This window comes from Staurois parvus, unplaced genomic scaffold (genome assembly GCF_062004578.1).
Source record: "Staurois parvus isolate SC_StPar_1 unplaced genomic scaffold, SC_StPar_1.0 ptg001002l, whole genome shotgun sequence".
Classification (NCBI taxonomy): Eukaryota; Metazoa; Chordata; class Amphibia; order Anura; family Ranidae; genus Staurois; species Staurois parvus.
Window position 1 is genome coordinate 1,956,205 of NW_028318798.1, and position 14,842 is coordinate 1,971,046.

General features: G+C 40.1%; 1 protein-coding gene across 2 annotated transcripts in view; it reads right to left on the reverse strand.

Annotated features, from left to right (window-relative positions):
* Positions 1 to 770: 770 nt before the first annotated feature.
* MAT2B (methionine adenosyltransferase 2 non-catalytic beta subunit) overlaps positions 771 to 14,842 on the reverse strand; it is a 61,933-nt gene continuing 47,861 nt past the window's right edge. For both annotated transcript variants that reach the window (XM_089657454.1, XM_089657453.1), the window contains exons 6-7: positions 13,687 to 13,803; positions 771 to 7,058 (exon numbers count right to left, since the gene is read on the reverse strand). In XM_089657454.1, the coding sequence (XP_089513580.1) occupies positions 6,888 to 7,058; positions 13,687 to 13,803 (288 nt within the window). In that variant the 3' untranslated portion in view covers positions 771 to 6,887. The remainder of the gene's footprint in view (positions 7,059 to 13,686; positions 13,804 to 14,842) is intronic.

Consider the following 14,842-nt stretch of genomic DNA (forward strand, 5'->3'; position numbering starts at 1 on the left):
ATAAAATGTAACATATAGAAAAAAAAAAATTCACATTAACAGCCACTTACAATAAAAACAAAATTCTCAAGATGCTTTCATAAGACTCACAAGCCCTCTGGGTGTAAGATGCCAAAGCCCAGTAAGACAGGGTGGAAGAATTGATCAGGACGATGAACTGTGGTGCCACTAACTGCTGGGGACACCAAACCTCAGCCAGCCCTGGCCGGAAGTGATGTCACTAGAGGACTGAAAGTGATGTGGGAGGACCTGATGAAGGCGCCAGCCCTGAAACATGTAGTCATTTGACTCCACCGGCTCGTGTTCTATTTTGTCTTATTGCTCAACATCCTTACTATCTACCATCGCTAACTGATTCCAAGATTGGCCTCAGCTCCAGGTGATTCCAGCCCTGCTCACAGTGGTAACATGCTATCCACTGGTGCTCTTACTTCGGCATCCTCCTAGATCTGCTTCCACCCGCATCACCAGTTCATCTTGCTGGTCAATTCTTCCACCCTGTCCCACCGGAATTTGGCATCTTCCACCCAGAGGATAGGTCAGTCTTATGCATGCATCTTGTGAATTTGTTTTTATGGTATGCAGCTGCTTATGTGACATTGTTTTTTAATAATAAAGTTGTGACATTTTATGCATATTGCCTGGAGTTTCTTAGACTTTCAGAGTGGAGTAATCACCCCTAAGTTGTTAAAAGAAAAACTGACTAACTGCGATAGACGTAGTAAACAATGTAAATAGGCAACCTTTTAGTTCCCAACATAATACACACATTTCAGAAATATACTTTATTTTATTGTTTTTACTCAACAAATACTTGTTAAAAACACAAGAATGTTCTCACAATTTTGAGGAAAAAAAGTACATTGTACTTGAGTGGGAAGCATCAAATGATTTGTTCATGATGTCTACAACTCTGTAACATACAAAACTGTATTTGGGCTAATGCGAAACACACACAGGCCATTTGACAATATACATCACAAAAACATGAACAGGTGGCATTCTGAAGCATTTCTGTCAAGTAGTCTTAGCAAAAAAAGGCAAACCAATTTATAAACTAACCAGGGAGTTTAAAAATATGTGCAAATAAAGTGCACACTGCAAAATTTACCAGGACTCCACTCTGCTGTAAACATAGGGCACAAATGTAAACCTTCCCCTAGCAGTTTAATTAAAACTATGAGGTGATCCCATTCCTCCCTTTAAGATATGCAACTCAAGAAAGACAGTCGAGGACCTCTCATGTTACTAAAAAAGCACTGGGCCAAGATAAGAGATGAGCAGTTTAATGGAATGGCCAGATGAAGAGTTTAGTGGAACAACCAGGAGATCAGATTAAAACTATTGAGAATGTGAGGAGGGTAAAGAGCAGGTTTTGAGGAAACAGGAGTGGTAGATATAGGAAATTGTTGATCAAGGATCTAAGGAGGAGTGAACAGGTGTGGCCACAGACAACAGCAGGTGTGCAGTGTACTAAAACAGATATTAGGGAACAGAGAACTAAAAAGATATGGGAGGTACTGACTACCCGAATGGCTAGGAAAAACAGAGAACAAGGATCTGAGTGGCAAATGACAAATGCGCTAGTGAGAGAAACAATACAATAGTTGCAGTGAGATGATGAGAGTGGTAAAGGGTCCAATACAGCGTTTTTAAAGGATCTGAAGATGAGATCACAGATGGGGCAGGAAAAAGAAATGACACACTACAAGAGTCTGGAGACTCGTGGCAGGAGATGCAAAGTTTAGTAGGAAGGGCATGAGAATGAAGAGTGAACAACTGCAAAGGAGCAGGCTATCTTCAGGGAAGATGGCTGGCATGTTGCAGATCAGCAGCCAATTTGAAGTAACTGAGGTGAGTATAGAGGAGCAGCCAATATACTGAAGACTAAACAAGAGAAAAAGCTAGAGATCTGGCAGGGGGAGGGTTGAGAGGTTGCGGAGGAGCACACTCACAGATTACGAAAGGTGAGGAGTGTGATGGAGTGACAAAAACACAGATTAGTAAGGAACTAAATACTTGAGAGATGTGGCAGGCAGGGCATTCACATGTATCAAATGAGGGGACACAGCTTGTGGGATTTAAAGGAGTGTACTGGAGTAGGAAGGTACACATGGTACAAGGATGTGAAAAGTTGGCCATTTTGGCAGAGAGAGATGAAAGCTTTTGGAAGAGCAGACGTGCATTACTGGAGGTGAGGAGTGTAACCAAATGACCTGGAGATGGTACATGGAAACATCTTATCTTAAAACATACAGTTGCAAGAAAAAGTATGTGAACCCCTTGGGATTACGTGGAGTTTTGCATGAATTGGGCATAAAATGTGCTCTGAACGTCATCTAAGTCACAACAATAGAAGAACACAGTCTGCTGAACATAATACTACACAAACATTAGATGTTCCCATGGTTTAATTGCACATAACATGTAAACATTCACAGTGCAGGGAGGAAAAAGTATGTGAGTCCCTAGCTTAATGACTTCTCCCAGAGCTAATTGGAGCCAGGAGTGAGCCAACCTTGACTCCAATCAGTGTGATGATATTGGATGTGTTGCTGACAGCTGTCCTGCCCTTAAAAAACACACACCTGTTTTGGGTTTACTGGTTTCAAGAAGCACTCTCTGATGTGAACCATGCCTCGCAGAAAAGAGCTCTCAGAAGACCTATGATCAAGAATTGTTGACTTGCATGAAGCTGGAAAGGGTTACAGAAGTATCTCCAAAAGCCTTGATGTTCATGTGTCCACAGTAAGACAGACTGTCTACAAATGGAGAAAGTTTAGCACTGTTGCTACTCTCCCTAGGCGTGGTCGTCCTGTAAAAATGACTGCAAGAGCACAGCGCAGAATGCTGCATGAGGTAAAGAAGAATACCAGAGTGTCAGCTAAAGACCTACAGAAATCTCTGGCACATGCTAACATTTTTGTTGACACATCTACAATAAGGAAAACATTAAACAAGAATGGAGTACATGGGAGGACACCACGGAGGAAGCCATTGCTGTCCAAAAAGAATATTGTAGCACGTTTGAAGTTTGCAAAAGAGCACCTGGATGTTCCACAGCAATACTGGCAAAATATACTATGGACAGATGAAACCAAGATTGAGTTGTTTGGGAAGAACACACAACACTATGTGAGGAGAAAAAAAGGCACAGCACACCAACATCAAAACCTCATCCCCACTGTAAAACATGGCGGAGGGAGCATCATGGTTTGGGGCTGCTTTGCTGCCTCAGGGCCTGGACGGATTGTTGTCATTGATGGGAAAATGAATTCCAGAGTTTATCAAGACATTTTGCAGGAAAACGTACGACCATCTGTCCGCCAACTGAAGCTCCGCAGAGGATGGGTGATGCAACAGGACAATGACCCAAAGCATACAAGTAATTCTTCAAAACAATGGCTGCCACAGCACAGAATACGCCTTCTGGAGCGGCCCAGTCAGAGTCCTGACCTCAACCCGATTGAAATGCTGTGGCATGACCTTAAGAGAGCGATTCACACCAGACATCCGAAGAATATTTCTACACTGAAACAATTTTGTGAAGAGGAGTGGTCCAAAATTACTCCAGATCGTTGTGCAGGTCTGATCTGCAACTACAGGAAACGTTTGGTTGAGGTTATTCCTGCCAAAGGAGGGTCAATCAGTTATTAAATCAAAGGTTCACATACTTTTTCCTCCCTGCACTGTGAATGTTTACATGTTATGTGCAATTAAACCATGGCAACATCTAATGTTTGTGTAGTATTATGTTCAGCAGACTGTGTTCTTCTATTGTTGTGACTTAGATGACGTTCAGAGCACATTTTATGCCCAATTCATGCAAAACTCCACGTAATCCCAAGGGGTTCACATACTTTTTCTTGCAACTGTACATGAGAGTTTTATTGGGATGAATCATTTGGTAGAGGTGACCAGACACAGCTTGTGGGAAATGAGCAGTGTAATGGACTGGCCAACATTGGAGAGATGTCCTGGGGTAGAAGGACAACAGGTTGTGAAGACACGGCCACAGGTTTTGAAAGGCCAACACTAGAGATTTTTCAAGCTAGGTCAAACATCTAAACTGGCTAACACAGCTGAATGTGGGATTTCTTTCTTAGTGCATTTTAGTTTTCTTAGCTGTCAAAAAAGAGCTCAGACTTATGTAACAAACCAGTGCAAAAAACTTTAACAATGTTTAAAGTGACATAGCAGCCAATCATATCTCACTTCAATTCTGACAGTGAAAGATGATTTTTAATTGGTTTTATTGATTACTGCACTTTGCTTACCTGTTAATAAACAATCCCAAATGGGTAAAAAGTGGGATATTTTGAAACACAAAAGTCTGAATGTTTTTAGATCCAGGGATACAAATACTATAGTCAATATGCAACCACCAAAACATGGCTCAAGTCGTATTTTTAAAGATTTGCAGCTTGGACCAGAAAAGGGCAGGAATCTGCAAAAGTTTCTTAAAATACTTGCAATGTACACCGTTCACCTAGAGGGGATGTTTTTCCTCTCAACAAAAGTTTAGTCACATTTAAAAACTTGTAGGATATTTTGGAGGGTGTAAATTATAATAGTAGTATACAGTCACAGACTTAAAGACAGTAGGATGGAGAAATATTCTATAAGACTTCATATTTTTTTAGTGGGAAAGATACCAACCATTCGCCTGAAAGCCTCAAGCTTTTCAGCAACATGCATAAAAACCCTTACATAACTAGAGCTAACCATGTAAGAAATAAATAACCGAGCACATCAGAGCAACGGCCAGCAAAGATTTGGAAGGATAGAAACTTAAGAGCTTTTGGTTAGATCACGGATGGCCAGTTCACACTAGAACGAGTTGCAGGAAAGGCACATTATGTGCTTGTTTCCTGCACCAAACATGCTGCAAGTGCCAATGTATTCTTGAGCCCCAAACGTTAATCACAAATGCAGCACATTTAGAGGTACCAAATTGCATGCAGTACCATGTGATTCGCTGCAATTCTTTTTTTAAAGATATGGCAAGCAATGCTTTTTCCATTGTCCAGTACATTTTGCAGCACATTCAAATAAACAGGTTGTCAAAACGCATTCTGCGTGCGATCACTGTGTGAGCCGTCCCTGAAAGATAATTTATTATTGGATTTTGGAATATTCAAATCATTACTGCTTCATGCCACTCGGTTTGGAAAATATACTTGGAGCCTCACTCACATGTGGATTCAGAGGCTTCAGTACTTTAAGAAGTCACAGACCTGAAAGAAGTATGCAGATTATTTGTACTGACTCTACTTTGACTTTCCTTATTTGCATTTCTACTTGGGAGATCAGAATCTCAAAATAATGAAGCAAGAGACTGCAAAACCAGGATCTTGTAAAAGTCAGTCAGCAATGACAGAATTTAGCATGATGCAATTCACCAGACACAGGTCTGGGGAACACCGGATAGTAGCAGGGCAAGCAGCAGACTGGAGATTAAACAACGCAGGATTTGAGAGATGCGTGGGAGGGAGAGAGGAGAGGTAAGTAGAGGAACATACACAGATTACAAGTGGCAATCATTGTAATGGACAATTCTAAAGACACTAAATAGAAAGTGATTGAGGACTTGAGAAATGTGGCAGGGAACAGGATTCATGCATCAAATAAAATGGCTTGCAAGAGGTGAGGAGTGTAATGGAATGTGCAGAATCACACTTCAAAGTTCCCAGATGGAGCGGACAATTGTGGCAGTGAGAGGACTGAAGAATTTTGGAGGAGTGGACACAGACTGTGGAAGGTGAGGAGTGCTACTTGCTATACCAAGTAGGAAATGTAGAACTTTGGGCCTTACTCACAAACATGCTGCAGACAAAAAGTGTCAGATCAAGTGATTCAAATAGAAAAATGTGAAATACAAGGGAAATATGTCAGGTGAATGTTTAGCTTGCAATTTTAACACAACAAAATGTAATGGGACCCTTCATATATTTTTGTCAATATGATCCTGGTTATAATGCTGTTCTAAGACAATCTGGATCAGTGCAGCTTTTGAGTGCGTATACAAAAGATTTTTGAGTGCTCATCAAGACACAGGGTGAAGTGTTCAGAGCTTTAAAAAAGCTTAGAACCCAACAATAGTGCATTAATTAATCTACATGGGCAACAAGCAGTAAATGAAGACTGCAAGATATGTCCAGTTGATTCTGTTCAGTGGTGGCTATGATGTCTGTACACATCTCCAGCTGTGCTCTGTAGTGATTAAAAGTAACCACTACCAGCACTACTGGACACAAATGCAGCAGGAAAGCACCTGTGTATGCATTCTCTTTACAGTGCAAAATTTAGCTTAAAATGGGCCTGACAGTAACAAAGAATCAACGTTTAATTAACCATAAATGAACTACATAGCAGTGATTTCAACTACTATATTACATTTTTTTTTTTTATGTAGATTCACACATCTGCTTAAGCTCTACCCAAAGCTGAACACAGGATGCTTGAATCTAGCCACCATTCTGCCAATAATGCAAAGATAATTGGCACTATTGCAATTGGCAGCATACAAACTACAACTCTCAACTGGCACATACCAATTTCACTTTCTTGTTGCTCAAAGCCTAAACAGCTATTAGGCAAAACGTAACTGTATGCTGACCTGTGATTTAACCGATTTCTTTTATTGTCTTTGTATGGCAAAAAAAAATAATTATATATATATATATATATATATATATATATAAATAAATATATATATATATGAATATATATTTTAAAGACGCCTACCTTTCTGTCACTGCCAACTTTGTTCAGATTGTATATATATTTTATAACACCTATACAAAACTAAATTTCTTTTAAGAAAAGAGCAAAAACAAACATAGAAATCAGTTGGACATACAGAAAAAAACAAAACAAAAACAAAACTAATGGAAGACTGTTTGCCGTGTTTTCTTCTCCACTAAAAATGGCCACAATGATTCTCTAATGGCAACTCTAAATGGTGTCCTCTGTCCAATGCCAAGCTCCTCCAGCTTGGAGCAATCTAGTCGTGGGTTCCAAGGTCGAGGAGTTGCACCAACAGGTTCATCTGTGATCTGAAAGAAGCAAAAACATTCAGATTTTTTCTCCTTTATTTTTCCAGTCTGATATGGACAACAAAATGCAGGTTTTATATAGGCGATTCTAGAGACTGATCAAGTTGCATTTTTTGGGCTTTCCCCAACATCTGAATTTCCCACTATACAGTTGAAACCAAAGTCTGTCATGAGCTTAGAGTGTCTTCCCCTTTAACTGCTTAAATCTGGTGCATTTTTCCTTTCAGACTGGTTCTGTGGCCTCTTATTTGGTCACTACTGTTCAGTGTTTCTAGCCATTTAGGGGTTCCACCCTCACCAGCCAGTCTTTTCTAAGAATATTCCATAAAATAATTATGTAGGCTGCCACTGCTGATTTCTCCTGAAAATTCTAGTTTCCTGGCTGTCATGCTAGCCCTCTTCCTTCAATGCGTTAAGTAATCTGTCGAAAACATTTATGTAGAGAAGATTGTCTGGACTTTCCTTGTCAGCATACTTATTACAAGTCAGTAGCTCAGAATGTACTAAAGCCAGCGGGTCAGTTTGGGTCCCATATTGAGAGCTGACCTGCCTCACATGTCCAAATGTACATTCAATAAGAAGGTCCTTGCACCCCAATGAGATCCATTTCCCATCATTTGGCAATCTGGTATAGTTGTTTGTCTCCTGACCCTGTACCTGTTCTCATGAATGTTTACACTGCCCTGAAATTTCTGTGTCTGCTCTATATTTCACTATGTTTTTGTCACCCTCTATCCCTGGAGTCCCCAAAACCCTCAGATATGACTAGACATCCCTTGCTTTCAATAACAGTCTTGTTAACATTCGCTAGCAAAAACTGCTTCACCAGCAGTCACATTTTGAAATGGAGAATTTCTCCAACAATTCACCAATGATTCCTATGGAGACCCACCATATCCAATAGCTCTTTAAATACAGTAATCTAACTCTAGAGCTTCATCCTGCCCTCTGTATGACTCTTCACAGACAGATCTTCCCATTTTTTTTACTTTGATTTTGTGACACTGCAGTCCAGTAAGCAGTGGAGTAACATTCCTCTCTTCTATTTGTTCACCCGAATACTTTTAAGGGGCTGCGTTAAATGTGTGTGTATGCGCTTTTGTTTGTGTCTCTAAAGTGCAGCTCAGTAAAAGTACTGGAATGGACAAAGGAGATAGAACTGCTCCTCCATGACTGCCAAGATCCTGTGAAGACTGGGACTGAGCTCTGCAGCAGTTTTCTTATTTTGGATCACATTCGCAATGTCCTATTGTCCCTTTCGGTCAGCTGACCATGTTGTCCGTGCTTATGCTTGTCAGACTGCGTTTTACCGGAAACTGTAACCATTGATGTTGTACCTCGCTAACAGCAAATAAACTGGTAACTTCAGTCACAGAGGCACCAGCTAAGTCGGCAACGAATCCCTATTACTAGCAGCGCACACGTTACTACATCACTTCTGCTTTTAACTTGAAATATGTCATCACTTTCAAAACTGAAAATCATGTGGCGTTTTCATTTTTCTGTCTAACCCATGTGTACACACAAAAATAGAAACACTACATGATTTGCAGGTGAGAAAGTGATGACCTATTTCCTGCTGAAAGCGGAAGTGATGTAACATTCTATGTATCTCTCACATACTCAAGCCCCCTATTGTACTTATTAGATATCCCTACACAAAAGTTAGTTAAAAAAAAAAAAATCACAGTTTTGTATACAAATGTTTCGCAAACATGCATAATTATGAGTTTACATATTTTACACATTTGTCATGCATGATATACAGTTTTTTGTAGCACCATAAGAGTTGAAAGATTATTCTGTTTTTTGTGTGCACTAAACATTTCAGTGTTTTTTTGTTTTGTTTTACATTTTCCAATATACCATGGAATGTACACTATCAATAGGAATTAATTCTATAGATTTCCATAGCTTAATAATTATGAACAAGGTGCTGCCAAACATCTAAATATATTGGCACATTTGTTAAAAAGTGTTCATTACAAAATGAAAATGTTTGAAAAACGTGCATGCGTTGCTTACAACCAACAACTGTCACCAGATCAGACAGAAGATGAAGACTGGCTTGTTAATGCAATAAGGTTCTTGATATTTGCTCCTAAAATGATCTACAGTACAGTTTGGCAGAGCTACATACAGGTATAAATTAGAATATCATCAAAAAGTTATTTTATTTCAGTAATTCAATTAAAAAAAAAGTTAAAAACTCATTCTATCGATTCATTACACACAGAGTGATATATTTCAAGCATTTCTTTCTTTTCATTTTGATTATGGCTTACAGCTAGTGAAAACCCAAAATTCAGTATCTCAGAAAATTAGAATATTGTGAAAAAGTTCAATATTATAGACTCACATCACTATTGTAGATGGTGTCACATTCAGCTAATCAGCTAATTAATTCAAAACACCTGTAAAGGTTTCCTGAAACCTTTAAATGGTCTCTGGTTTAGTAGGTTACACAATCATGGGGAAGACTGCTGACTTGACAGTTGTCCAGAAGACAATCATTGACACCCTCCAGATGTTTACAGGTGTTTTGAGTTAATTAGCTGATTAGAGTGTGGCACATGAGTCTACAATATTGAACTTTCACAATATTCAAATTTTCTGAGATACTGAATTTTGGGTTTTTACAAGCAGTAATCCATAATCATCAAAATTAAAAGAAAGAAATGCTTGCAATATGACACTGTGTGCGATGAATCTATATAATATAGGAGTATCACTTTTTTCATTGAATTCCTGGAATAAAATAACTTTTTGATTATATTCTAATTTATTGAGATGCACCTGTATATATTGTCCAAATATGGAGATCTCCATCTTCAAAAACTTTGAAAATGTCAGAGGTCTAAAAGAGCCAAGCTTAATATTACTGTGAGGAATGTGTAGGCGCTTCATAGAGATATTTATATTCAAGTTCATTTGCTATCATTCTGGCATAACAGTAATGTGACCTTGGTAAAAGGTTGATATGTCGACATGAATCTATTCATTTTTTTATGCTCTTTTGCCTAAGCTCTGTTCCTGGGAGAACTATGCCAACAGAAACTCATGATAAGACTTGTGCAGTCCTTCAGAGATTCCGACAGTAATAAAAGACCTGAAGGCAACTGTGTATATTTCATATTTGTTACACATTCACTGCTTGCTGTATTATGTACATAAACATAAAGCACCTAGATATAAAAAGGACCCCTTAACACTTACCACAACACAAAATGTTCCATATCAGAGTGTGGGTTGGTGTCTGTTTTGCTCAGCAGTGAGATGTGCCGTTTTAATGCATTACCCCGCTTTTTTTTTTTTTCAGTTTTTTTTTATGTTACTGAGAGTGTACAAAGTTACATTCCATTCGTCTCCAAACTGCAACTGCACTGCATTGACCTGTGGTGTGGTCTGATGTGCTGTGGGGAAATGCTGCATGTCTGCACATTGGCGCAGTGATGTAGTGAAAGTGCAGAGAAGCGCAACTCACCGTATATAGTGTGAAGGGCGCTTTCAAGCCATAGCGTTAAGCAGTGTTATTGTGGGCTGTGTTAAGGCAGATGCCATTTAAGTCAACTGGCTCTCTCTGGACTGGCAAGCCACCCCAGATAACTGAAAAACTGGACCAGCAGCAAGTTTGGCCATAGCACAGCATAACATGCCCATGTTACATAGTTACATAGACATGCCCATGTTACATAAGCAAAATCCTTTCTGGTATTAAAAGAGGTATAGATTAGTACCACCTCATCAGGAATATGCAGTTCAGTTTTGGGCACCAATTCACAAAAAGAACATTGGGGAACTTGAGAAAGTACAAAGAAGGGCAACTAAACTGATAAGAGGCATGGAGGAGATCAGCTGTGAGGAAAGATTAGAGGCACTGAATTTATTCTCTCTTGAGAAGAGGAGATTAAGGGGGGATATGATCAACATGTATAAATACATCAGTGGTTCATATAGTGAACTCGGTGTAGAGCTATTCACCATGAGGTCATCACAGAGGACAAGGGGGCACTCTTTACGTCTGGAGGAAAAGAAATGTAATCTCCAAACACGGAAAGGTTTCTTCACAGTGAGAGCTGTGAAAATGTGGAATAAACTTCCTCAAGAGCTGGTTCTGGCCAGCTCAGTGGATTACTTTAAAAAAGGCCTGGATTCTTTCCTAGATACACATAATATAACTGGATACTAACATTTATAGGTAAAGTTGATCCAGGGAATAACCGATTACGTCTCGGGGGGATCAGGAAGGAATTTTTTTTAACCCTGAAGGAGCAAAATTGGATCATGCTTTACTGGGTTTTTTGCCTTCCTCTGGATCAACTGTGGGTATAGGATTATAACTTTTTTTTAAATGGCTGAACTGGATGGACTAAAGAGTCCCTAAAAATTAGAAACAATGGCTTTGAAATGACAGAGCTCAATTCTTTAAGGACCCGTGAGTGTATGCCATCCAGTCCAGGTGCTTTAATCACCTTTATTCTGTCTAAATAGTTTTGGATCATATCAATTGTGAGCCAATGTGGATCATCTGGAGCTGTGTCAATACCATGCCCATTATGGACAAGAGCTCGCCCATGCTCCTTTGTATACACAGAGCTGGAAAAGGTATTTAATAAGTTTGCCTTCTCTTTGTCCCCAGTCACCCACTCTGGATTATTTTGTAAAGGGCCTACATGCTCAGACCGAACCTTTACAATTAATATATCTGAAGAATTTTTTGGGGGTTAGTCCTGCTATCTTTTGCAATCTGTCATTCGTTTTCAATTTTTGCGGCCTTTATTTCCTTTTTGCATATTCTGTTATATTCTTTGTAATGTTTAAACGATGATAACGTTCCTTCATTTTTATACTTAATAAAAACTCTTTTCCTATTATCCATAGCTTTTTTGTCCGTAAGCCACATAGATTTAATTTTCAGCCTTTAAAACTTGTTGCCCATGGGAATATATTTTGCAGTGTGTTCACATACAGTCTTTTTGCAGAACTCCCATTTCTGTGTTGTGTTCATAAATGCCAAAATTCCCTCCCAGTTAGTCTTGGAGAGCAGCTCTCAGCCTTGGAAAATGAACTCATAAAATTGAGCGTTTTTATTTTTCCCGTATGTGCTTGCTGTTCACAGCTAACAATAAATGAAATCATGTTATGGTCACTGCTACCCAGATATTCTTTTATATGGACATTCGTAATAAGCTCTGCATGGTTTGAGATTACCAGCTCCAGCAGAGCATCATTCCTAGTAGTGGCCTCTATAAACTGTACCATAAAATTGTCCTGTAGTAGGTTTAAAAACGTTTGCCCTTTAACTGTTCCTGCAGTACCGTTACTCTAGTCAATTTCCGGGTAGTTAAAATCCCCCATTATTATTACTGTCAAAGCCCTTGCGATCTGTGCAAGGAGATGAGTCTCCACCTCCTCATTAACACTGGGAGGCCTATAACAAACTCCAATGATTACCTTTGTAGTACGCAGGCCCAATGTGTTACTTCATTGCAATGCAGGTGTTCCGGAGAGACATTCATTACGAATGCTAGGTTACTGCATGTTGCAATGTGTGTTGCAGAGAAGAGGTGTGACTGGGTTCTTGATCACAATTTCAGTTGTTGTTTGACATTGTTTTATGCAACTTTTCTGGAATATTGTTGCTACAAGCACCAGGTCCGAGAAACTGCTAACCATCTGGGTTTTGAATGCACTACAGCCTCAAGATTTTATAGGGAATGGTGCAAAACAGCTAAAATAAAAAAGCTAATTATAGTGCCCTCACCAACATACAGAAAGAGAAGGCATCATGTAAATTAAACTATGTTTGTTTATTTTCACTTTAAAGGTGGTTGTAACTCTCAGACATGAAATATAAACAAAGCATATCCCTCTATAGCAGGGGTCTCCAACTATGGGCCTCCAGGTGTTGAGGAACTGCAAGTCCCATGAGGCCTTGAAAGACTCTGACGGTCACAGGCAAGACTCCCAGAGGCATGATGGGACTTGTAGTACTTCAACACCTGGAGGGCCATAGTTTGGAGACCCCTGCTCTATAGTGTTTACTTGCCTCTCTCCAAAGCACTAAGTGTCATTTGTCTCTGCTGCCTCATTCCTCTTATCAGCATGAGTCTCTTCTGTCAAGTTTTCTTGACACCAAGAGCTAAAAAGGTGACAGGGGAAGGATCTCTAGAACACAGCCTGTGATTGATAGCCTTAGTTCTGTTCCTGTGAGCTGTGTGAAGGGCTGCGTCCCTTCCCACCAATCAGCTCTCAGAGCTCTTTTACAGTGTGTAACTGCAGCTCCCTGCCCCTTGCTTTGTGAGTCTGTGAAAAATCCTTTTCATCTCTGAGCTTTACAAGGATGTACAGAACAATTGGCTGTAAATAAAAAGTTACAACTTATGAGGGAGGATTTGTTTCACCGGAGGCCAGCCACTTCATTAAGTTTAGGTAGGGGTTTACAACCATCTTTAAGTCTTATTTCAACTGTCCGGACTAGTAGGTGCTGCTGCAACAGTGTGGAGAATACTTTATGGACACATTTCAATACCACAGCATACACATACATTACTGTGCACCCATTTACACAAACTAGATATGTGTACTTTATTAGATGCCCATTAAAGGTAGATGAAAATTTACTTACTGGTCTCAAATGACTGCTGGGGAGATTGAAAGCATCAGCCATAGCACAAGCCATTTCATACTTTGTCATTTGTTCATTCCCCGACCATTGATAAATTCCCTTTATCAGAGAAGGTTCCTGGAAAATAATAAAGGAATATACATGTGTATTTAAATTAAAAAAAAAAAAAAAAAAAAGCATGAACATAAACCTGTACCCTGCTCATGCAAGACATTAGGTGAACTTAATTGCCAACCTCCTCAGCTGCATATATTCGTGTTCCCTTTGCAGCTTTGTTTAGTTAACCTAAACCAACACTTCTGGGTAGGGTGCATGTAACTTGCTCTCCTTCCCGTGTGATGGCATTGGTACTTTGTGATTAGCTACTCAGACAGCCAGATTTGTCACAAAGGGAAAAGTGCTTTGTAAATTCCAAGTCTTCTTTTCTTCATTTTTGAGGATCAGAGCAGCAAGAGGGGCAAAACAAAGAGAGGCAAGGCAAGTTTGTTAAGTTAACCTGCTTCTTTGTCTTACATGAACAAAGCACAGATCCACTTTAACCGCCTCCAGCCCGCCATATAGTAAAATGACGGACGCAAGGCGGTTCTCTCATTCTGGGAGGACGTCGTATCACATTCTCCCATTCTAACCTCGGACACAGCGGATCACCGATCAACGGAAAGAGCCGAAGATGTTGGCTCGGTCATGTGATCAGCTGCGTCCAATCACATGTAAATAGGGAAATGCCGGTTATCGGCATTTCTCTCCTCACAAGCTGTCACGCTGACAGCTCGAGAGGAGAGGAGAGCCGGTAAATCGGCATCCCTCAGAGGGCACATGTACACTGATCATCAGGGCACTGATGATCAGTGTGCCCTGATGATCTGTGTAGCCCCAGCAGTGCCACCTGTCAGTGTCCATCAGTGCACATCAATGCCACATTTCAGTGCCTACCAGTGCACATCAATACCACATATCAGTGCCCATCTGAGCTGCCTTTCAGTGTCACCCATCAGTGCCAGGCAGTGCCACCTATCAGTGCCAGTCAGTGCTGCCTATCAGTGTCGCCTAACCGTGCCAGTCAGTGCCACCTAACAGTGCCAGTCAGTGCCACCTAACAGTGCCGCCTATCAGTGCCATATATGAGTGCTGCCTTTCAGTGCCCATCAGTGATGCC